This window comes from Bubalus kerabau, chromosome 11 (genome assembly GCF_029407905.1).
Source record: "Bubalus kerabau isolate K-KA32 ecotype Philippines breed swamp buffalo chromosome 11, PCC_UOA_SB_1v2, whole genome shotgun sequence".
NCBI lineage: Eukaryota > Metazoa > Chordata > Mammalia > Artiodactyla > Bovidae > Bubalus > Bubalus kerabau.
This window is the reverse complement of record NC_073634.1, coordinates 13,482,387-13,507,383: the sequence shown is the minus strand read 5'-3', so window position 1 is coordinate 13,507,383 and position 24,997 is coordinate 13,482,387. Positions and strand designations below refer to the sequence as shown.

The window sequence follows — 24,997 nt, the reverse complement described above, 5'->3', positions numbered from 1 at the left end:
GTGGGATGGTTTTGGTCACTGCCTCCTGTCAGGCACTCTGTCCACCAGATCTACTCTCTTGAATCTACTTGTCACTTCTACTGCATAATCATAAGGGATTTGATTCAGGTCATACCTGAATGGCCAAGTAGTTTTCTCTACTTTCTTCAATTTAAGTCTGAATTTTGCAATAGGTCAAAACAATTGTAGCAATGCTATATTAAACAGACCTAAAATTAGGCATCTGTAATTTGAACCTCTAAAAATAACTAGTATTTCTCCTATGATAATGAAAACTGGCTGTTTAGGGTGTGGGGGGGTATCTTACAGATATGCTGAGTACTCCTTTCAAGGTCAGAAAATTAATGAGTCTAGTCTTTCTCTTCCCTTTTCTCAATCTCATAATCAGCAATGTATAAAAGAGGTCAAGAGCTTGTCCAGTGTGGTAAGGAGAAAACTTATTTTTTGTCTGGGATGGGTTTTAGCCACTGCATCCCAAGGCACACTTTGTTTCTTGGGGGTGGGGCCCTGGTATTATAATACATTTAGTTCACTTAGGAACTTCCCTTTCTTCTAAGAGTTAAGAAAACATTTTCACTCCTAAATGATAAGCCAAGGTAACCTTCCACAGACCCTGCAAAATTCAAGTTTCACAGTTAAATAGAAACAAATGTGTTGAGACATACTTTCATCAGTCCTTTCTTTCTTTCAATATATTTTATTCTGATGAAGTTACAAAAGTAGATACAAAACACTTTTTTTAAAAAGTACAGTTAACCGACTTAGAAAAATAGATAAAAGCCCCTAAAGGTTTAAAAATACAAAATAAATTTTCATGTAAAGAACATTTAAAAATATTTTAGATAATCAAGACTAACTTAAGCAAGTTATTTTCAATGTAGACCAAACATAGAATGTTGTCCTATAATAAATCTATAGCACACTGGTAATCCATTCGGATTTACAGAATACTTGTTTGAAACAGAATCTGATGAGAGAAAACCCAAGTGAATTTCAATGCAGTTGCTTCAGTAAAATTACTGCTACCACAGATAATATCATCCCCCAAAGCCCATTACAGTCTGAAATATCAAAATCTAATGCAAAAGCACAGGAAGACTGAAGACCTACTATTTTCCCTCTTTGCCAGAATTGTACAATAGTTTAAAACCAAGTCCTGAACCAGTTACTGAAGTGGTATTAGGAGGAAATAATGTCCCTGTTGAAGCTGCTTAGTTTGGTGTCCCAGCTAGTCTTTTCAGGACAGAATTCTACAGAAAGCAGAGACAGACTCCTACAGTCAGGCAAAGGTGACACCAGCAGCATGACTGAGGCTGCTTAGAAACAAATGTCTAGGACTTACACTCTTTGGGAGTGGTTTGTTTATGCGTATGAGGTAATGATGTTATGTTCAGAAGCTTCTCCACTTCTAATGTGACCTCACTGCTCAGACAGAGGGCCAAACAGCATTATCATGAAATCTCAAAAATATCTGAAAAATCAACGTCACCACCAGGACTGCTCCTCTTGCCTCTGCTCTACTAGAAAAACTTTCCTTTTGCTGTTATCAATGTCACGATGAATACAGATGTGCATTTCTCAAGTAGGCAGCTACATGAGCTAAGGATCTACAGGTCTTAAGACGAAAGGAAATACTTTGTTAACTGGCAGCCTACTGAAAACCACTTTTTTCACAGTTTGGCAAAGAATAAAGGAGCCATTTGGTTGTCAATACAAAAACTGTAGTACAAGGAAGTTTCACTATTTAAACAAAAATCTGCACATCACTGTCCAAAAGTTGTTTTTTTAAAGGCCTGGAAATTAAAGCACCATAGGATTAACTGCATAATTCAGCAAGTACTAGCCAACCATGATTTTAGTCGGGTGTGAAGAGCAGTGATGAGACACTGAGAGAGGACTTCTGATTAGGAGGAGCCAGGGGAGTGAGTGTTACTCAGGGAGATAAATCAAGATCGAGAGGAGTCAAAGAAAGACTGACTCCTTCCAACTTTAATCAAAGGCTGGCCTTCCAGCCAAGCCAAGAAGGTGCTCTCTTCTCCATGTTCTCTGCCCTTTGCTCCATCTCTCCTGTTCACTCCCTGGCCTTGGATGTAAATAATGTTAACACTAATGTTTGGTTGCACTGTTGGTTAAGCCAGATTAACTGGGAATGCTTTTTTTTTTTGGTATTGCTTTTATTTTTTTTTAAAAAGGGACATTTTGAATTACCTGAATTCTTAATTACCAACAAACTTTGAAATTTATGTCCCATTATTAAGCTGTCTCTACTATTGTTACTTTAGTTGCTTAGTTTTAGGGCTCTAAGTCATGAAGAGAGGGAGGATTTCTACCACTGAAAATAAATGAAAGAAAGTAAGAACACTTTTATTTGATGATACTTGAAATATTAGAAATGATAAAAATATAATCTTGAGAAATATTTCATTCCTAGCAGACTTAATTAAAGCCAACAATGTTCAAAGTCAAGAGGCAGTAACATCCTAACATTCTAAAAACCTTCGTGTTTGGAAATGATCAACATAAACATACAGAATGCCTGATGGTTCTTTTGGATAATCTTAAAATGAGGATTATGGAATGTTTCATAGAGGACTTTTTAAAATAAGGGATTTCCCCACTATTTCCCAAAACAACGATGTATGGTTTCAGCCTAAATCAGATAAAATGTTTTGTTTCCTTTAAAATTCTATACATATTTAAGAATTTACTGAAATTGAGTTATTACAAAAATGGAGTTTCTAAGTCATTTTTTCTTTACAATCTAGTAGAATAAAAATAAATAACAAAAAAACTTTCAAATTTAACCTTAACCAAAGGTATCAAGGAACATGGTGAGTACTTTGCAAAAAATCATAGCTCTGAAACAAATGTTGATGAATTTCAAGTGTTGCCAGTCTGGCAAGTCTTTAGTAATATGTGTGCCTCAATACACTTCAAACAGTCTAGATCTGAAAAATCTAATGAAAATTAGATCTTTTCTTCACTAAAGGAGATTCTTTTTACCCCAACAGAATAATTTCAAGTTTTGATACAAAAACAATTAAAACAGAATAAAATGCCAATCCATCCTTTGACTATTAACAGAATGAAGTTGTTTTTACTTATCCCATTTTTGTCTCCTTTAAACATATACCCCCCTACCCCCAACACACACACACACATTAAAGAACACGTAGCACACCAAACTTTTAGCTGGGTTATAAAATGTGCATACCTTTAAGGTTTTTTTACTATGGTTTTCCTTATGTTTTAACCTTACTGGGATAAAGTTCATGCATTTCTATACTACTCTTAACTAAGTCTCAAGACACAATGAAAATACACAGAAGTAGTTTCTATTTTAAGGAAAACTCAAAACAAAATAATCAAATACTCTTGAGTACTTTCTTCTATTCTCCTATCCAAATTTCAAGGCCTCTGAAACCAAAAACATGAATGAAAATAATGGTTTTTGAGACCCAAATTTGTTGTAATTTTTTTGGAAGTCTTCCTTTTCTCAGCCAAAACCTACATATTAAAATTAATCTGAATGAAGCTTTTCAAAATAAAAATCTGCAAGACAATTAATTCTTAGATGCCTTAAAAAAATTCTTTGATACACACTAAAAATCCAGACAGGCTGTGAATAAAATCCCAAATAAAGATTAAAAAAGTCATTTTAGAAATAACTCTGGTTGCTCCCATACCATGTCTTATGATGATTTAAACTGCAATTATGGATTTTGAAAAAAAATACATGTATATAACCTATAAAAACATGAGCATACAAACTTCAAACTAAAAGGTTATCCCCAAGTGACACAAACATTTTTAATCTAATTTCAAAATGCCTCTTCTATTTGTAAAATAAAGGCAGAATAAAACTGATCTGATTGCATTATTAGGAAATTTGTTCTGGAAGCTTGTTAACAAATTATTGGTAGAAATTTTTTATATCCATCATGCTGTTACCTGAATCAGACTTCAGTCATCTTCTTCAGTAAATGAATATGTAAACTAATAAACTACAAGTTAGTCCTCATATACTACAACCAAAAATGACTCTGTGGTAGTAACAGCAGTGATCATACAGTGCCTCAAATTCAGCCATGTCCTGAATTTTCCTCTCTGAAGGTATTAGGCCAACCTACCTTTGGGACAATTTTATCAGTAGACACAGACTACTGGTGTCTTTTTATCCTGTCTTAAAGTCTGTATCACTAGTCTATAACAGAAAGCAATGAGATAGTTCTAGCAGTAGATGAAGCAAGAAGGTAACTGTTCCAGAGAAAAATTTATCTGTCTTTTGATCCAAGCTTCTCAATTAATTCCTGAAGAGGTGCCAACTCACGCCTATCAATCAGATTAAACTCCTAAAAAAAGAAGAAAAATAAAATTTAAAAAAAGATCTAAAATTAAAACTCTGTGTCATTCAGAGAAAGGATTCCCAACTCTAGCTTTCTGAAATCCAAAAGAATGATGAAATAATCTATGAATATTTTAAAATAGGATCATTTTTACTCCCTATTTTAAAATACAAGGGACTTAACAGATAGTGGCCTCCATACCTACATCTACGTACTATCTATGGCAGGCGACAATCTCTAAGAAAGACAAAGAAGAAAGCATGGGACATTCTCTTCTTTGTGGTACACAGAATTGGATATATAGTACCTACTGTAAAAGCTACTGGTTTTCCCATCAAAATATCTATAGAAAGATATATTTATATTTGCATAAAGAATTATATATTTCTAAAGTTAGGCTAAGGAGTCCCTATTCTTTGATCATTTTTTTCAAACAATGTGAATTATTTTGACTTTAAAAAGTTCTAATCCCAACTAATGGCCCATAGGGAAATAGGCCACACCTCTGAAGGGGTGGTTCTTTGTGACATTCTAGCTGCTAACTTTGTAAGATTCAGCCTGAAGTAGACTTCTGGAAACTTAAGATAGTAGCTAACGAGTTTCTTCCAAAAGTTTCTCCTCCAGGCATAGACATCTCATGAAACGACACAACCCCAGATGTTTTTCCCATGGCATCCCTTTATTCAGCAGTGGCAATGGGACATGAGGGTGCTGACAAGCTTCCCTGGGTGCTTGGTGCTTCATGTCATATTCCAATCAGAGACCGGGGCAGGTCTCTCCAGAGGCAAAAGGCCCCAAATGGGGGTGATGCCTTCTATTCTGTTATGTACATCAAAGATATAAACAAGAAAAAGGGAATAAAACAGGAGAACTGCATGCTTACCTCTACATCTATAAATAAGACACTATAAATACTCTTTATTAATTACCAATTCAAATACGTCCATGTCAAAGGACACACCAAATTCAATGCAATTCAACTTACCTGAACGAAGAAAATAAAGTGCTTAAAGGAGGTGTTGAGGTGGGCTTCCTCCTGAAGCTGCATTACAGAATCAAAGTGCTGGTGATAAATATGGGCATAAACCCTGAACAAACGCTTTAGAATGGTCTTTGCCACAGACATAAAGTTTTTAGGAAACGGGACACCTGTAATATATATATGTCTCAATCAGTCTTTTATCAGTAAGAGGAAAATAAATGGCAGAAAAATTTAGACAATGCCATGAACATCTCCAATACACAAATTCACAAATACAAGCTTCTATCCATATATATACTTTTCAAAAAGGCAAGGGAAAAAACCACCCAAACCTAAGTATGTGAGGTATCCTCATACCACACTTTTGCTGACTGCCTTAGAACAGCAGGCACAAGTGACAGGTTATGGAAGATGACGCTGAATCAAAGTTGAATTTTACTTGTTTAATACTGGAGAATTTCTCCCTAAAATTAACGGCAACAAGTTTGTTTGTTTCTTGTTTTTTTGGCCCTGTCATGCAGCCTGTTGGGAATCTTAGCTCCCCAGTCAGGGATCGAACTCGAACCCCCTGCATTGCAAGCGTGTTTTAACCACTGGACTGCTAGGGAACTCCCAGGAAGTTCTATTTACAGTTTAGACTATAAATAGAAAATTTTTACTTTTGGCAATTTATAACTCTAAAAAGATTTTTACACACATACACACACACACACACATGCTCCACCAGGACTGGAAACTTTCCCAAGCAAAAGAAACAGGCACACCTTGAGTCAGTTATCTACTGTCTACAAATAAATATTTTATCTTCTGAAGTACTCTGAAAATCTAGTCTTCCTTCTTAGACTAGGAGTCCCCAACTTTATATTTAATTTTTTTAAGTGCTATTTCCATTTCCCTGTAGTGTAGGAAGAGGAATAATATTTTCTATAAAGGGGAAGAATGGCACCTCCCTATTTTTCAAAGAAAATAAATATCTCCTCCTAAAAGAACTGGGAGAGATTGTAGTCATCTCTCTCCAAGCAGTGCAGGGGGGCGGATCTGACTGGCTGCATTCCTGAGAATTTTGTTGACAAGATCAATGTTTCTCAGGAAACAGGCACAGAAGACAATACAATAGGCATTGAGCACAGTTAACAAACATACAAGAAGGCAACCGCTTCCCAATAACCTACAGCAGTTGGCCTGATAACACTATACTGCTCTTGAACATGGCCCTTTCTCTAATTTTTCAGAAAACAAAAGTTAAAACACTTTTTCCTTCCCTGCACTCTGTATTCTTGACTTTTCAACCAGTCCTTAATAGTATGAAATTTAGTGTATTTTGCTCTTGTAAGCTGATGTATGTGTTCCTCCACCCCTCATCCCCAGTCTTTGTAACAACGTGCATTTTCACACATTATTCTGAGGGTTATGGACATGTTTTTCTGGACTTGGTCTTATGTTCATGTATTGAAAAGATGGATTTTTAAGTCAAATCCTTTTTCTCTCAGAATTAGCAAATGGGCACCTTGCTATTTAAAACAATATTAATAAGCTAGATATATTAGCTTAAAAATGAGTAACAATCAAGTTTTGTCTAAAACAATAAATAATGGCATAAGTTAAGATCTGGGCAATAGTCTAATGAAGGGGGAAATAATTCCAGAACATTAGGATAAAATATTGAAGAACTGGGAAGCTGAAGAAAGGAGAATAATGACAAAAGTATTCTTTACCTCCATTAAGAGGGAGACTCTGATAAATAAATACAAGTGATTTATTTTAATCTAAGCACTTCCCAAGCTGACTTTAACATTCAAGCACAGCCAATACACAATAAAGGATCTATGAGAAAGGAAACAAAAGGCTTTACAGAACAGAAAAACTGACCAACAGCGAACAGACCAAATACAACAGCCTGACATAAATTCTTCTCCTGGAAGCCTCTGGTCAGATTTCAGAAAGGAATCTGCCATGTTCTGAATGTGTGTGTATGCACACACGCGCACACACTTTGTCGCTCAGTCGTGTCCAACTCTTGGCGGCTCCGTGGATTGTGGCCCACCAGGCTCCTCTGTCCATGGGGAGTTTCCAGACAAGAATACTGGAGTGGACTGCCATGCCCTAATGCAGAGGATCTTTCCGACCCAGGGATCAAACCCAGGTCTCCCACACTGCAGGCTTTGTGCCTCCTTCAAAATCATATTGAAATTCGAACACCCTAGACAATGGTATTAAGAGGTGGGGCCTTTGGGGTGATAAGGCCATAAGGCCTCTGCCCCTTTGGCTAGAATTAGTGCCCTTATAGGAAGAAACAGAGATGATTTCCCTCTCTGCCATGTGAGGATACAAGAAAAAGACTGTTTTCTTGCTATCTGTAAACCAGGAATAGGACCTATGACAGAACCTGACTGTGCTGGCCTCTGATCTTGGACTTCCAAACTTCAGAAGTTAAGAAACACATCTTTATTGCTTATAAGACCTCCAGTCTCTGGTACTTTTGTTATAGCAACCCAAACAGACATGACCGAATCTAACAATATGTTGTTCATTAGATACCCTATACTGAAAATGACAAGGACCAATCACATCCATGAATATCAATGCCAAAATCTTAATCAAAATATCCAGAAACAAAAAAAAAACCTCTTGCAGCGGAACATTGTAAAAAATAGAGAAAACCTTACAATCAACAACAGAAAATAGAAGAGCATCTGATAAAACCCTACAATCAATTTGATTTTTAAAAATTCACAAACCTCTAACCAAAAGTAAGATTTCTGCTTAATGCTGCAAGACTAGAAGCACTCACATGAAATTAAAGAAAAGGATGTTTGCCTTCATCACCTTTACTCAGCACTGTTCTGAAAGTACTAGTTACTGCAATTAGTTAAGAGTACACAAGTAGTATATTTATCAGAAAAGAATAGATGAAATTAGTATTATCTTAGTCTGATGTGACTATAAACTTTAAAAACCCAAGAAAACCAATCCAAAAGAAATAGAAACTGATGGTCAATTATAAAATTCATAGATACATCAACAGCTTTCCTATATACTAAACAATAACCAGTTAGAAACCAGATTATCAATAAAAACATTAAGTGCCTATTAATAAACTTAAGAAACTTGAAGGACTAAAGTAAAATACAGAATTTTTCCAAGAGGGAATAAGAAATAATTAAAAGACTGTTCTTGGATAGAAAGACTCAGTACTGTCAAGAGAACAAGAATCCCTACATTAATTTACAAACTGAATGAAATCTTAATAAAAATCTCACAGGTCTTCTTTTTACCTTGACAAAATGTTTATAAATTCTTTGGAAGAACAAACTTTCCAGAATAGCCATGCGCATTCTGAAAAAGAAGAGCAAGGAAGAGAGACTAGCCCTACAAGATGTTCAAAGATGCATGGCCATGGTAATTAAAACAGTGTGGAATTTCTGTAAGAATAAAGACATTAAAAGACTCCAAAACATATGTCAATTTGCTGTACACACACGAAAATTAGGGGATAAAAGACACATGTATTTGATAAATGGTACCGGACAAACTGACTAGCATTTATAATTGGGAAAAAACTCCTGACAGAACAAAGATTTAAAAACAAAACCACAAAAGTACTAAATAAAAGCATCGACAAATATTTTTATTATCTTTAAGTAGGAAAGTTCCTTCTGATCATTGTATTAAAATCCAATCATCATAAAGGCAAAGATTAATAGGTCAAAATAACATACATAGCCAAAAACCCCTCATAAACAAAATAAGTCAATAAGGCAACCTAAAGAAAAACACAACATGCACGACAAAGATCTAATATAGCCTTAACATAAAGAAACAGAAAAAGGGTATAAACAGAAAACACACAATGATCAATAAACCAAAAAATGCTCGATCTTTTCAATATTGTAAAATGAACATTATACTAGAAATTCATTTACCCATTTTAGAAAAGAAACACTGAGAGGCAACTAGTACTGACGAAGAAACACAGGCAGACACAAACATGGCTGGAAGGAGTACACGTCTATAACCTTTCTGTAGAGAAATCTGGCAGTCTTTATTAGATTTTGTTACACTAATAGAGCATTAAAAAGAACATAACACATTTATCATTTAAAAAGAGTATTAGTTCTACAACATTAACTCACCAATTTTAGAAGGAAAAAGAGTTTCATCATCAAGTTGATCCTGAACCCAAGTCATCAAATAGTCAATGTATTTTGGTGCAGAACATTTGATTGGCTTTTTAATATTAGTACCATCTGCCCAATGATATTCATATCTGGAGAGAAAAAAGTTTTAGTAATAAAGTTTTAAAATACATGTTGCAACTTATAATCATAGTAGGTTCACAGTATGTCTATGTAGTTAAGTGTGTTCACGCACGCACACACACACACAATTTTAGCAAATTAACCAAAGTTCTACTGAAGATTACTTGGGAGTTCCCTGCAGAAAGACAGCTGACCCTTAAACAACATGGGTTTGAACCACACAGGTCCACTTATACAGATATTTTTCAATAGTAAATACTATGATCCACAGTTGGTTGAATCCACAGATGCAGAGGGACCATGCATATGCAGGGCCGACTCAATTTACACAATATTCTGAAATATGATGGAAAAGAAAAAGATAGTATGGCAGCTGGCTGTGCCAGGATTTGTTTTACAACACAGCCCTGAGAAAGGCCAAGGAACTGAGTTCCTGTCAGTTAGACAGAGGGTGCTGAGGAGTGGGTAAGGTGCTGGTGGATCCTCCATATTCTGAGCTTGTTGACCATTATGTAATTATCAATAGAGCCAAGATTACAAAACCCTGTTTTTTTGAGAGGGTTCTAAAGAATAAATCTTATGCATGCATCTTTTTCTACCTCACCTTTGCTAAGCTAGAATGATTAATAAAACTTCACTTTATGAATCATTTAAGCCAAAGATAGGAAATTTGAGGACTAAAACAATACTTCACAAAACAAAAAACATCTCTCCTAAAATAATGTAATAAACACAGAACTCAAATTCACTGGGGACCTTTTTTACCTTTATGTAAAAACAATAGCAAATTCGGAAAGGACTATTTTTTCCCAAGAGGTAAATCTCTTAATACCATCTGTTATCACATAAAAGCAATCAATTGCTATAGGAAAAAAGACTGGAAGGATACTAAAACATTAATTCTATACATCTTAATCTTGTGGGTGATAAAGGGTTCTACCTCTTTGTCAATATTTCTAGAAATTTATTAGTCAGGAAATTTTAATCTAGCATCTTTAAGCCAGGTAACTAAAGCAGCACAACTCGGAAGTCATTAATATCAAATAAACACAAGGAAAACAATCAAATATTAAAGGTCAACTAAAAATTCTAAGAAATTAATTTAAAAAACAAACAAAACCATAAATTTAACAAAATTGAAAAAATTACTTTTGCAAAAGCAAAATAAACCTAAATTTCTTTACTTTCGATCCTACTGAATATTCATACTTGCTGCTGCTGCTAAGTCACTTCAGTCGTGTCCGACTCTGTGCAACCCCATAGACGGCAGCCCACCAGGCTCCCCCGTCCCTGGGATTCTGCAGGCAAGAACACTGGAGTGGGTTGCCATTTCCTTCTCCAATGCATGAAAGTGAAAAGTGAAAGTGAAGTCGCTCAGTCGTGTCCGACTCTTAGCGACCCCATGGACTGCAGCCCACCAGGCTCCTCCACCCATGGGATTTTCCAGGCACAAGTACTGGAGTGGGGTGCCATTGCCTTCTCCAGAACATTCATACTTACTACAATGCAATTATAAAAAATCAAAACACTGGGAAATACATATCAAAGTATTTAATAACTAAAAGGTTAAAGGTAAGCTTTTGTTTTCACAAGTGAACAGGCAAGAAAAACAACAAGTCTGTACTATTTAATTTATATCAATTGGTGATTAGCTTTATTTAGTAATTCAAATACCTATATAATAGCCAGTATAAGTACCTTGGACCTGCAGACATTACTGGACAGCTTGCTTCAGTGCAGAATTCTGTGATAGTTCCATATAACATGTTGATCTGGTTGAAGAAATCCACAGCTGGAAAATTAACAGCAGAATTGTGTTAAAATGTCCATGTAAACACAATAAAACATCAGATCTTTCAACTGCAGGATTCAGTCAAGAATCCTCAGGAGATTCAACAATCCAGGGGCACTATAAATTCTTTTTTTAATTGTCACACCTAAAGTAAACAAAAAAAATTTTTATTCATGTGGTTGTGCCAGGTCTTCGTTGCAGCATGTGGGATCTAGTTCCCTGACCAGGGGTCAAACCTGAGCCCCCGGCACTGGGAGCTCAGAGTCTTAGCCACTGAAATCACCAGGGAACTCCCTTAAGTAAACTTTTAATATATACTTATTTTTAATATACTAAGCTTTTAAACAGCCTGTAAGCAGGAAAATATTAGAGATATTAATAACTTAATGGCAACTGAGCTTCCAGTTCAAGATGGCGGAGTAGAAGAACGTGCACTTAGATCTCCTCCTGCAAGAGCACCAAAACTGCAACTAGTTATGGAACAACCATAGACAGGAGGATGCTGGAACCTACCAAAAGATACCCCATGTCCAAAGACAAAGAAGAAGCTGCAGCAAGATGGTAGGAGAGGCGCAATCATGATAAAATCAAATGCCAGAGCCACTGTAGGGTGACCTACAAAAGTTCTCCCACTGTTGTGAAGATTCTGAACCCCACATCAGGCTTCCCAACCTGGGGATCCGACAAAGGGGCTGGGAATCCCCAGGGAATCTGACCTTTGAGGCCAGCAGGATTTGATTACAAGACTTCCACAGGACAAGGAGAAACAGAGACTCCAGTCTTGGAGGGCACAAACAAAACCTTGTGTGCACCAGACTCGGAGGAAAGGAGCAGTGACACCACAGGAGACTGAACCAAAACTACCTGCTGGTGTTGGAGGGTCTCTTGAGGAGGCATAGGTCAACAGGGGCTCACTACAGCGTCCATGGCACTAGAAGGTCCCCTTGGTGTAAACCCTCTAGGAATTCACCACTAAACCCTACCATAGAGCCTATAAAACCCAGGGCTGGGTCGCCTCAAGACAAAAAGCTTCCAAGGAGGGAGGACAACCCTTCCCATCAGCAGATAATTGAACTAAAGCTTTACTGAGCAAGGCCCTGCCCACCAGAGCAAGACCCACTTTTTCCCACCACCAGTCCCTTCCATCAGGAAGCTTACACAAGCCTCTTAGCCTCTTCCATCAGAGGGCAGAGAGAAGACGCAAGAAGAATCACAGGCCCCCAGCAACTAAAACAAAAACCATATTACAGGAAGTTAATTAGCATGAAAAAGCAGAAATTTATGTCCTAGATGAAGGGACAAGATAAAACCCCAGAAAAACAACTAAATGAAGACAGGATACCTTCCAGAAAAAGAATTCATAGCGACAGTGAAGATGATTCAGGATCTCAGAAAAAGAATGGAGAGAAAGATTGAGAAGATGCAAGAAACGTTTACCAAAGGCCTAGAAGAACTAAAGAACAAACAGAGATGAATAATACATCAGAAGGAATCAATAGCAGAATAACTGAGGCAGAAGAATGGACAAATGATCTGGAGGACAGAATGCTGGAAATTACTGCTGCAGAACAGAATATAGAAAAAAGAATGAAAAGAAATTAAGACAGCCTAAGAGACCAGTGGGACATCATTAAATGCACCAATAATCAGATTATAGGGGTCCCAGGAGAAGAAGAGAGAGAAAGAAACTGAGAAAATATTTGAAGAGAAAATAGCTGAAAACTTCCCTAATGTGGGAAAGGAAGTAGTCAACCAAGTCCAGGAAAACAGAGAGTCTTAGGCAGGATAAATCGAAAGAGGAACACACCAAGACACACAGTAATCAAACTGACAAAAACTAAAGACAGAGATAAAACATTAAAGGCAAGAAGGGAAAAATGACAAATAACATACAAGGGAACTACCATCAGACTATAAAGTTGATTTCTCAACAGACACTCTATGTGCAAGAGGGGAATGGCAAGATATATTTAAAGTGATGAAAAACCTACAACCAAGAAGAACCTACAACCAAGAATACTCTACCCAGCAAGACTCTCCTTCAGATTTCATGGAGAAATCAAAAGCTTTCCAGACAAGCAAAAGTTAAGAGAATTCAGCACCACTAAACCAGCTTTACAACAAATGCTAAAGGAACATTTCTAGGCAGGAAACAAGAGAAAGAAAAGACCAACCTACAGAAAATAAACCCAAAACAATTAAGAAAATGGTAACAGGATACACAATCAATAATTACCTTAAATGTAAATGGATTAAATGCACCAACAAAAAGACAGACTGGCTGGGTGGATGAAAACATGTGCAGGTATGCACTTCCATTTACCACATCACTCTGCCTGACCCCTCAAACTGTATGTAATTATGTTCTTAGGTTAATCATGTCACCATTATGGCTTACAATTGTAATTCTCTTTTTTGTCTGGCTGTGAAAATTGTAAATATCTCCCACTACTGTGATTATGTAACTATCTCTCATTTAATACCACTGTATCATGATTGGTCAAAAGAAAAATAACAGAATTCTGTATTACCAAAATTACCATTTAATAGGAAAACCTGTAATCACTTCTTAAAATCCGGACACATTATCAGAATTAATTTGGAATTTTTTGAAAAATACAAATACATAGGTATAGATTTTTTTTGTGCCAGAGTTCCAGATATGTTTCTAAGGAGCAACCATGTTTAAAAACAACTGGACCATATGAGGAAATTTTACTTTTATCTAGTTTGTTTCACTTTTTCTATTTCTTATTCAGTGCTCCCATTTCATTTAATGTTTTCCAATTTCTCCATCTGTTTCTTTTTTTTTTTTTAATTTTTCTTTCTCAAGCCTTTATCAAACCTAGTAGAAAACTCTTGTATTCATATACATAATGTGCATAACATATAAATTTTAGAAAACTTCTGAATTTTTGCCTAACTAAAAAATTTAGTCTGTTTGCCTTGGTTTAGTTTGATTCTACTTGTTTGACTCAGCATGAATAGAATGCTAGATTTCTAATTAAAAAAAAAAAAAATATGCAACAAGCAACAAAGGTTTACTGTATATATAGCACAGGGATTATTGACTTACAAGATACAGTCAATATCTTGTAATAATCTATAATGGAAAACAATTTCAAAATTAATATGTATACATATATAACTGAATCACAAAAAGAATTCTACTTTTTGAAATTTAGTAACGTTTATCTTTTTGCCAGTTTTTCTAAATGCCCTATGAACATCAAGTAACAATGTATGAGATACAAAATTTTAAATACATTTGTTTAGAATATAAGATTGTTATTGTTCAGTGGCTAAGTCATGTCCGACTCTATGACTCCATGAACTACAGCACACCAGGGTTCTCTGTCCATCACTAACTCCCTGAGTTTGCTCAAACTCATGTCCATTGAGTCAGTGATACCATCCAACCATTTCATCCTCTGCTGCCCCCTTCTCCTCCTGCTCTCCATTGTTCTCAGCATCAGGGTCTTTTCCAGTGAGTCAGCTCTTTGCATCAGGTGGCCCAAGTATTGGACGTTCAGCTTCAGCATTCATCCTTCCAACAAATATTCAGGGTAGACTTCTTTTAGGATTGACTGACTTGATCTCCTTGACATAAGGGACTCAAGAGTCTTCTCAAGCATCACAGTTTAAAAGCATCAATTCTTTGGTGATCAGTCTTCTTTATGGTCCAACTCTCACATCCATACATGACTACTGGAAAAACCATAGCTTTGACTGTATGGACCTTTGTCAGCAAAGTGTTGTTTCTGCTTTTTAAAACACTGTCTAGTACTGACATAGCTATTCTTCCAAGGAGCAAACATCTTTTAATTTCATGGCTGCAGTCACTATCTGCAGTGATTTTGGAGTTGAAGAAAATAAAATCTGACACTGTTCACACATTTTTCCCATCTATTTGCCATGAAGTGATAGGATCGGATGCCATGATCTTAAAGTTTTTTGAATGTTAAGTTTTAAGCCAGCTTTTTCACTCTCCTCTTTCACCTTCATCAAGAGTCTCTTCAGTACCTCTTCACTTTCTAACATTAATGTGGTTATCATCTGCATATCTGAGGTCGTTTCTCCCAGCTATTGGTGCTATATCTCCCAGCAATCTTGACTCCAGTCCAATGTTCCATGTCTAACTCTTACTGTTGCTTCTTCTTTTTTAAAAAAATAATTTTATTTAATTATTATTTTTGGCTGTTCTGAGTTTTTGTTGTTGTGCAGAGTGGGGGCTACCCTGTTATGGTGCCCAGGCTTCTCACTACAGTGGCTTCTCTTGCTGCTGAGCACAAGCTCTAGGGTGGGTGGGCTTCGGCAGCTGTGGCACATGGACTCAGTAGTTGCCGTCACAGACTCCAGAGCACAGGCTCAGCAGCGGTAGTGCACGGGTCCACGGCACATGGGATCTTCCCAAACCGGGGGTCGAACCAGTCCGCTGTATTGCAGGCAAATTCTTAACCACTGGACTACCAAGGAAGTCCCTTACTGTTGCTTCTTGTTCTGCATACACGTTTTGCAGGAGGCAAGTAAGGTAGTCTGGTAGTCCCATCTCTTTAAAAATATTCCAGTTTGTTGTCGTCGACCCACACAGTCAAAGGCTTTAGCATAGTCAATGAAGCAGAAGTAGACGTTTGTTTGGAATTCCCTTGCTTTTTCTATGATCCAGGGTATGTTGACAATTTATCTTTCGTTCCTCTGCCTTTTCTAAACCCAGCTTGTACCTCTGGAAGTTCTCAGTTCATGTACTGCTGAAGCCTAGCTTGAAGGATTTTGCTGGCATGTGAAATGCATGCAATTGTAAAGTAATCTGAACATGCTTTGGCATTGCTTTTCTTTGGGACTGGAATGAAAACTGACTTTTTCCAGTCCTGTGGCCACGGCTGAGTTTTCCAAATTTGCTAGCATATTGAGCGTAGCACTTTAACAGCATCATCTTCTAGGATTTGAAATAGCTCAGCTGAAATTCCAACACCTCCACTAGCTTTGTTCATAATAATGCTTCCTAAAACCCACTTTACTTCACACTCCAGGATGAACGGGTCTAGTGAGTGACCATATCATCGTGGTTAACTGGGTCATTACGAGCTTTTTTATACAGTTCTTTTGTGTATTCTTGCCACCTTTTCTGCTTCTGTTAGGTCCTTGACATTTTTGTCCTTTATTGTGCCTATCTTTGTATGAAATGTTCAAATTAATATAAATAAAATCTACTATATTTAAATTATTGACATTATTCAAGATGCTCCTATTCTTATTTTTTCTGTACTTGATAAAATATTCTCAGAGAAATGTTAATATGTCTCAATGGCACCCCACTCCAGTACTCTTGCCTGGAAAATCCCATGGACGGAGGAGCCTGGAAGGCTGCAGTCCATGGGGTCGCTGAGGGTTGGACACAATTGAGCGACTTCCCTTTCACTTTTCACTTTCATGCATTGGAGAAGGAAATGGCATCCCACTCCAGTGTTCTTGCCTGGAGAATCCCAGGGACGGGGGAGCCTGGTGGGCTGCGGTCTATGGGGTCGCACAGAGTCAGACACGACTGAAGTGACTGAGTAGTATGATTATATATTTTTTTCTTTTCCCTTATATATCTTCTGATTTTTATTTTATGTATCTTTGTTGTTTGGTGTCTAATGGTTAATGATGTCTATCTTCTTTGTGAATTGTACCTTATATCGTTAAAAATGCTCATCTTTGTTTCATTTAAAAATAAATGAAAAAAAAATCTAACTTAAAGGTAATTATTATATTAGAATATACAATTTGATGATATCCAAGCAAATGAAAATCCATACCTTATCAGTCTCGACCAGACCACTTGTGTTAGGAAAGAGAAGAAAAGTATTGTGAATATACTGTAAGGGAGATGTTTCAGCTATATCAGGCATTTAAAAAATCTAATTTATCATAAAAAATTGAGACCCAGTACATATTGAGGACATAAAAAATACATGAGATAAAGTCCCTTGTCCTAGAGTCTCTAGCTAACAAAAAGGACAAAATCAAGAGAGGGATAATACAACATATAAGAGAGCATCCAAAGGCCAACAAAAAGTGCTAGAAGAATTCACAGAAAAGGTAACATCTTGGGAAGCTGAGACAGTCAATGAGTACCTCCTTAAAGAGCTTCAGCTAGAACTGGAAGAAAATAGAAGAGGAAGGGGATAAGAAACTCAGGCATAACTGACTGAAACATACTACTTTGCGCAGAGAGAACCACAAAGCCTCGCAAAGATTTGTTAAAATGTCTCAGTTCCCTGTCTAAAAGACTACCTAAACGCAACTAGGGCTTTTCCAAGTTTCTTAAAAAACACTTGCTCCACCATGTTAAAAGGAATTTTATACAAAACCCCCTCACTTATAAACTTTCGTCTTACATTAGTCATGTTTTCTAAGAAAGTAATACACTGAATACCCTTTCAAAACAAAGAATGCGCCTAGATGGTGTGCTGGTTATATTGGTCTGCTCAAAATATGGTCCAGAGAGTCCCTGTTTCATAGGGGAAACTGTGAGGTCAGAAACATCTTAATTGCTCTGAATTCTCACTCTCTTAGGAGGCACGGTGGAGCTGTCCAGAGGCTCCACGGTGTGACACCACACAGACTGAATGCAGAAGCAAGTACGAGAATCCAGCCATCCGACATTAAATAAGATTTGCAACCAATGCCATACTTCTCACCAACATTATTTTGGAAAATAGCCATTTTTATAAAAATATGTTTATGTTAACATGTAATGGGTTTACTATTGCTATTTTTAGATGAATTTTAAAATAAATATTTTTAATTGCTCAGTTTTAATTTCTAACACAGGATCAATAAACACAACTCATATAATTAAAAACTCTTTGGGTTCTCAATAATTTTTAAGAGAATAAAAGGACCCTGGAACCAAAAGGTTGAGACTAGCTGATTAGAGCAGTAAGTCTCAAAGAAAAATCTAAGGCTGAAGAAGGCCAAGAGATTGCTTCAGAATGAAAGATGATACACAAATAGCCAACAGACACATGAAAAGATGTTCACCACTGGGGCTTCCCTGCTGGTACAGTGGTTATGAATCTGCCTTGCAATGCAGGGGACACTGGTTCTATCCCTGATCTGGGAAGACCCCACATGCCCTAACTATAAGCCTGTGTGCCACAACTACTGAGCTTGCGTGCCACACAGCCGGTGCTGGGCAGTAAGACAGCCACTGCAGCACGCAGCCGGCACTGCGACCACAAAGCAGCCCCACGCCCCACACACAGTAATAAAGACCCAGCGCAGCCAAAAACAAAGAAATAAAGATGAGAAGCAACAACAAACAAGATGTTCAACATCACTGATTATTAAAGAAACACAAATCAAAACTACAATGAGGTACCACCTCACACCAGTCAGAACGGCCATCATTAAAAAGTGGACAAATAACAAATGCTGGAAAGGATGTGGAGAAAAGAGAACACTCCTACAATGTTGGTGGGGATATAAGTTGGTACAGCCACTGTGAAAAACATTATGGATGTCCCTCAGAAAACTAAAAATAGAATTACCATATTATCTAGCAATTCCACTCCTGGGCATATATCCAGACAAAAAGATACATGCATTCCTATGTTCATAGTACGCTTCACAATAGCCAAGGCGTGGAAACAACCTAAAAGTCCAAAGACAGATGAATGCATAAAGAAGATGTGGCACATATACACAATGGGATATTACTCAGCCATAAAAAAGAACAAAATATGGCACTTCCCTGCTGGTCCAGTGGTTAAGACTAGGTGCTCCCAATGCAGGGGGCATGGGTTCAATCCCTGGTTGGGGAATGAAGATGCTGCATGCTGGCTCCCCCCGGCAAAAAAAAGAACTAAATAATCCCATTTGCTGCAACATGGATGGACCTAGAGATTATCATACTAAGTGAAGTAACCCAGAGAAAGACAAATACTATATGATATCACATATGTGGAAACTAAGATATGACACAAATGAACCTATTTATGAAACCAACCACAGACAGAACAGACTGGCAGTTGCCAAGGGAGGGGGGAGGGGACGGAGGAAGGATGGGGTAGGAAGTTAGGATTAGCATTTGTAAGCTTCTTATATACAGAACAGATAAACAACAGGTCCTACTAATAGTAGGGAGAATTAATATCCTATAATAAACAATACTGAAAAATATAAAAAACAGAGACATAACTGAATATATGTATATATAACAATCACTGTGCTGTACAGCAGTAATTAACACAACATTGTAAATCAACTATACATCAATTAAAAAATCTAAAAAAGAATTAAGATAATAATTTGAATAAGATTACAAAAAAGGGGTCTTTTCTGAATAGATAATACTTAACATGGTTTACATAACAAAAGAGAGATAAAAATATATAGAGAAAAAAATCTAGGGACTTCCCTGGTGGTCCAGGGGTTAAGACTTCACCTTTCAATGCAGGGGATGCAGGTTCAATCCCTGGTCAGGGAAATAAGATCGCTCATGCCATTGGGCAACTACTAAGCCCATGAGTTCTAGAGCCCATGCGCCAAAACTAGAGAGCAGCTCGCATGAGCGGCAAGGAAAAATCCTGCATGCCACAACTAAGATCCAACACACCCAAATAAATAAATATTTTTTTAAAAAGATCAAATCCCAACCATTTCAACTTCCCCTCTACTAATTTTTCTGTCTCTTGCCCCATAAGCTTACTTATCCCATCTAACACAAAAGAAAACACATTATATAGTTTAGCACCTTATTTTTTTTTCCCTTAGTAATATGAATAACATTTTTTAATGAGTTGAGGAAAATAAAATTTTTCTTAATGTGGCTACTGGAAATTTTTAAATTACATTTATAACTTACAATATATTCCTATTAGACCACACTACCAAGGCAATGATTATCAACACAGAAGCATCTACACTGTTGGAAGCATGTACCACCACCTGAGAAGTAGTCTTAAACAAAATCAAACCTGAATTTGACCAAAGCTCCAAATCTGTACTAACATGGTAGCCACTAGACACACAGGGCAATTTACATTAAAATGAAGTTAAATTTAAAATTCACTTTCAGTCCCAGTAGCCACATTTCAAGTGCTTAAATGGCCATAGGCAAGATACACATTTTCATTATCACAGAAATATGTCTGGGATTTCCTTCAAAATAATCAGGGTAGTGTACAGAAACAGCACAACTGGCCATGAATTGATAATTGCTGAAGCTGGATAACAGATACCTGGGAATTCATTCTACTAGTTTCTCTACGTCTGTATGTCTGAAAATTTACATTAAAAAGTTTTAAAGATTCCTGGAATAACAGAAATTCCTGATAGACTTAAACCCTATCATCCAGAACTGATCTCATCTCAAAAATGATGGACTCCAAAATGATGCTCCAGTCTCAGCATATCCTCCCATGTCATGCCCTTACTTTCCTGAACTCAGAGTGACTTTCAGCTCATGGATCACTCTGCTTTCTCCCAGGCTCTCAATTTCCTTCTGACTACTCCAAAGTCACAATAATCAAGTGACTGACCAAAGCAAGTACGCTTGACTTTTCTGTAGACACAGGCAAATGAAAGGTGCTGGGCGTGGGGGCACAACTGTGAAGATGGATCCCTACAAAGTCATGTCCATCACAGGTAGGATCTTTGTGTTTTATCAATTTCTCATTTGCCCTGACTCAGCAATTCAGACCATTCTCAGAGATTACCCCAAAGCACTCTTCGTTTCTCCTCAGGTCTCTCTACTCAACCACACAACTACACCCTGAAGAGAAAACACTTAGGATGTATTTGCATTTACATGTTTCTTCACAGATAATGTTTTATTATGATACTTATACTCAAAAGAGTCCTTGGTGGCTCAGATGGTAAAGAATCTGCCTGCAATGCGGGAGACCTGGGTTCAAGCCCTGGGTTGGAAAGATCCCCTGGAAAAGGGAATGGTTACCCATGCCAGTATTCTGGCCTGGAGAATTCCATGGACTGTATAGTCCATGGGGTCGCAAAGAGTCGGACATGACTGAGTGACTTTCATTCACACGCATAAAAGAAAATTCATTAACACAAAGATTTTAGCAAAATCATATCAACTAGTAATGTTGAAAGTTATTAAAAAACTTACTGTTAACAGCAATCCATTCATTGAGGTCCTCTCCCTCTGGCAACATAACAGCTTGTCTCAAATTCCCACTTCCTAGAGTTGCTTCTGCATGTTTTAAGAGTTCATACTGATGAGATCCTTCAGGGATATTCTTCTTTGGTTTGAATGTTTTAGAAGAGCGGCTACTACTGTTAGGTTAAAAGTAAGAGTATATCAATTTTTAGGACCGGACATAGAATGAAAATTTTAGGCATATAAATTGTTTTGAAATTAAAAAACATTTCCTGAAAAGTGTGACAATGTGGCAGTAGGGGACACACAATAAAGATTTAAAATTTTAAAAAAGTTTCCCCTACACAGAAACAGGAATAGCAGCACAATTTCACATAGAGGGCGATTTTACCAAGCTGCACGAAGCAGTCTAGTATAACAGAAAGGGCAACCGAACCAAAAGAAGAAGAAACCTGGATTCTAGTTCTTGATCTGCCACTAACTCTGTGATGACTCGAGAAACCTAACCTCCTTTTGCCCTGTTTTCATCTATAGAAAGCAGTGCTGCGAGAGTGGTAGTTCTAAGGCTCTTAGAGCTTAAAAATCCAGTTTTCTGTATCAAAATACTTGTGGTGCCATCAAAGCAAACTACAGAAGAATCACTATCATTTGGAATTTATGGCAGGGAAAATAAACAACTTGTTTTGGAGAGGGAAAGTAAGCTTTTATTCCTATCTCACACCATTCATAAGGTCTTCCTAATATGACACAAAGCTTGGGAAAAAAATGGACAGATTTCTAACTATAACAATTAAAACATCCATAATTCAGAAAAAAAAGTACTTGTAACACATATTACAAAGTGTGAACTACATAATAAAGGGCTTTTATAATTGGTTAAGAAAAAGGCTTTAGAAAAATGGGCTAAAGAGATGATTATATAATTCAGAAAGAAAAACAGTGACAAATGAACAGATGTGAAATGCTCCTCAATCTGTCCCTTCTGCTTCTAGGTATCTGTCCTTGATATGAATAAGGATGTGTTTTCCAAGATTGTTTTTAATAGTGAAAAACCTGGAAACAATCCTAAAGCTTACTAGTAGAGAAATGAGTATGACACATCTATATCATGGAATACCACATGGCAATTACGAAGAACAAGACAGAGCTACATGAATTCACAGACAGATTTCAATACATGGCCACTCATATTACAATATGAAATGTACGGCAGAAGTCTATTTTGTAAATGCATAGAAAATGTCACCCATCAAATTGATACTGGTGATTACTTCCAGGAAGGGAAGGAAATAAGACTGAGGACTTTCACTTTACCTGAGTAATCTGAATTTTAAATAAGACTGTTAAGTAAAAAGGAGTTATGAAAACAATAAAAATCTAACATGGGAAGCTTGTGTTAAACATAATAAAGAGCTAAATTTAATAGGGAAGTATTACATTAGAGGGAATGGCCCTTTACAATAAAAACAAGCTGTGAATGACAGGAAGCTAAATATGGAAAACTAGCAAGAAAAGATGTCTCAAGGTTCTGTACAATCTTCATGTAAATGAAGACGTCTGTGCTTCAAATGGCACCATCAAGACAGTGAAAAGAATCTACAAAATGGAGAAAATTTTGTAAAACGCAGATGTGATTAAGGGACTTATATCCAGGATAAAGAATTTTTACAACTTAAAACCAAAGACAAGCCAATTTAAAAAATGGTCGAAATGTTTGAATAGATATTACTTCAATGAATATACACAGCAAAACTAATATTGTAAATTTTAAAAATAAAATAAAATTTAAAAAAATGCAAAAAAAATAAATAAAATGTAAAAAAAAAAAATATATATATATATACACACAAATTGCCAATAAGCACACAAAAAGGTGCTCAACATCATTAATCATTAAGGAAAAACAAATTAAAATCACAATGAGATACCACTTCACATCCACTTAGGATGTGCTATAATCAAAAATTCAATTAACAAGTGCTAGAGAGGCTGTGGGGAAATTTCCAAGAGAATTAACACATACATCCAAAACAAAAATCTATATACAAGTTTATAGCATAATTATTCATAATGGCCAAAAAGCGGAAATTCAATTGTCTATCAACAAAACAAAGTTTAAAAGAAATAAACAGAGCCATATTTAGGTCCAAAAAACAAATAAGAACTGTGCATCCACAAACCAACCACTAACTAAACATCAACATAAGAAAAAGACTGGTTATGGGGGGGGATTGTTCTGGTAATAAGGAAACTTTCAATTAAAATATAAATCAAATAGATTTTTTGATACGGTAATCTCACTTTGAAGGCTATTCGCTTAAAAAATCATCCAAAGGAGGGGAAAAGCGACTGTTAGTCAAAGCTTTGTAATCAATCCTATTTTACAATAGCAAAATACTAGAAAAGAATCCAAATTTCTCACAATAAGAAAGGGGGTGAACTCTGGTTATGATACACTTAGATGTCAAGCATGTGGCTGATGCCCATAACTAAAAATGGATTCGCTCATACAATACATATTTAAGCAGTACACTAGGTAGAGAGGGCCACTGGAGGAAAAAAATGTTACAGCAATGCTTCCCAAACGTTAATGTGCTTAAGAATCATCAGAGAATTTACAAACTTTTCCCACTTGAAGACTCATTTGGGTCCAACAGCTATCTCTAAAACAGGATTCTACTGAGTTAAAAAGATGTTAGTTAATTACACAAATTCACAAAATGGGCTGAATCAGAACTGTTTGTAAAGGCCGCAGCTTAACTTTAGAGACACTCCCACATTTTCCAGGGGCGGCATTTTTCCGCGGGGGTAATTTAATCCTGACGATAATAAAGCTGGCGTACGGTGGAATAAAAAGCTTAGTCAGCATGCATCGTTACTAAAAGGCTGGGGACTTGGGAGAAATTGGTAGCCCCTGATCGTCTCTCTGCCCTCAGGCGCACTCGGGCGGAAAAGTTTCGAGGCGCTACCGGCCTCGGGGCCTTTCTATACCCCAACCTTCTCGCTCCGCTTCCTTTGCCTCGACCTTCATCTCCGTCGGCTTCTGCCCACATCCTAGACTCCTCCAAGACTCCGAGCGCTAGCAGAGCAAGCACCTGGCACCCCTACCCCGGCCCGGGGGACTGCCCTCGCCTCAGGCGCCCCATCGCCCCTTCTGGCCCTCACTCAGCCCCGGAGCCCCGGCCACACTCACAAGAGGAAGCTCATCTTCTCTCCTCGGAGGGGAGGGGCCGCTGGCCCCCGCCGCGGTCAGGACTCGGAGTCCGCGCGGAACCGGGAAGGAGCGGAAGGTCCGAAGCCGGCGGACAGCCGAAGCCGGCGCCGCCACAGCTCCAAGCCCGGGTGGAACCGAGGCAGAGCCGGTGCAAGCGGCTGTGAGCAACTGAACCCGCCTAGTACTCCTCCCCCACCTTCCAGACCCAAAATGCGGAACCAGCTAAATCTCGCGATCTAAGGCTTCGTTCGGCACCGCCCCCCATCCCTAGAGCGTATCTACAAACCCCTTTTTGC

At 37.4% G+C, this 24,997-nt stretch overlaps 1 protein-coding gene across 2 annotated transcripts; it reads right to left on the bottom strand.

Annotated features, from left to right (window-relative positions):
- Positions 1-674: 674 nt before the first annotated feature.
- MOB1A (MOB kinase activator 1A) lies at positions 675-24,963 on the bottom strand. Of its 2 annotated transcripts, none has more exons than XM_055539587.1 (6): positions 24,681-24,963; positions 21,497-21,660; positions 11,286-11,379; positions 9,462-9,595; positions 5,332-5,495; positions 675-4,352 (listed from the first exon to the last, which is right to left on the bottom strand). In XM_055539587.1, the coding sequence occupies exons 1-6, from the start codon at positions 24,692-24,694 to the stop codon at positions 4,275-4,277; spliced, it is 648 nt and encodes a 215-aa protein (XP_055395562.1). In that variant the 5' UTR covers positions 24,695-24,963; the 3' UTR covers positions 675-4,274. The 2 variants fall into 2 exon arrangements, with proteins under 2 accessions (XP_055395562.1, XP_055395561.1); XM_055539586.1 differs by having other exon boundaries at positions 21,497-21,663; positions 24,681-24,960.
- Positions 24,964-24,997: the final 34 nt, after the last annotated feature.

Bases quoted from the DNA above. Each gene is read 5' to 3' on its own strand.
- MOB1A (XM_055539586.1), bottom strand. The intron at 9,596-11,285 runs GTACTTATACTG...TTTTCTCTCCAG, and splicing joins GTAATGTCTGCAGGTCCAAG to ATATGAATATCATTGGGCAG. The intron at 4,353-5,331 runs GTAAGTTGAATT...TTCTTTTTTTAG, and splicing joins ACTTTATTTTCTTCGTTCAG to GAGTTTAATCTGATTGATAG.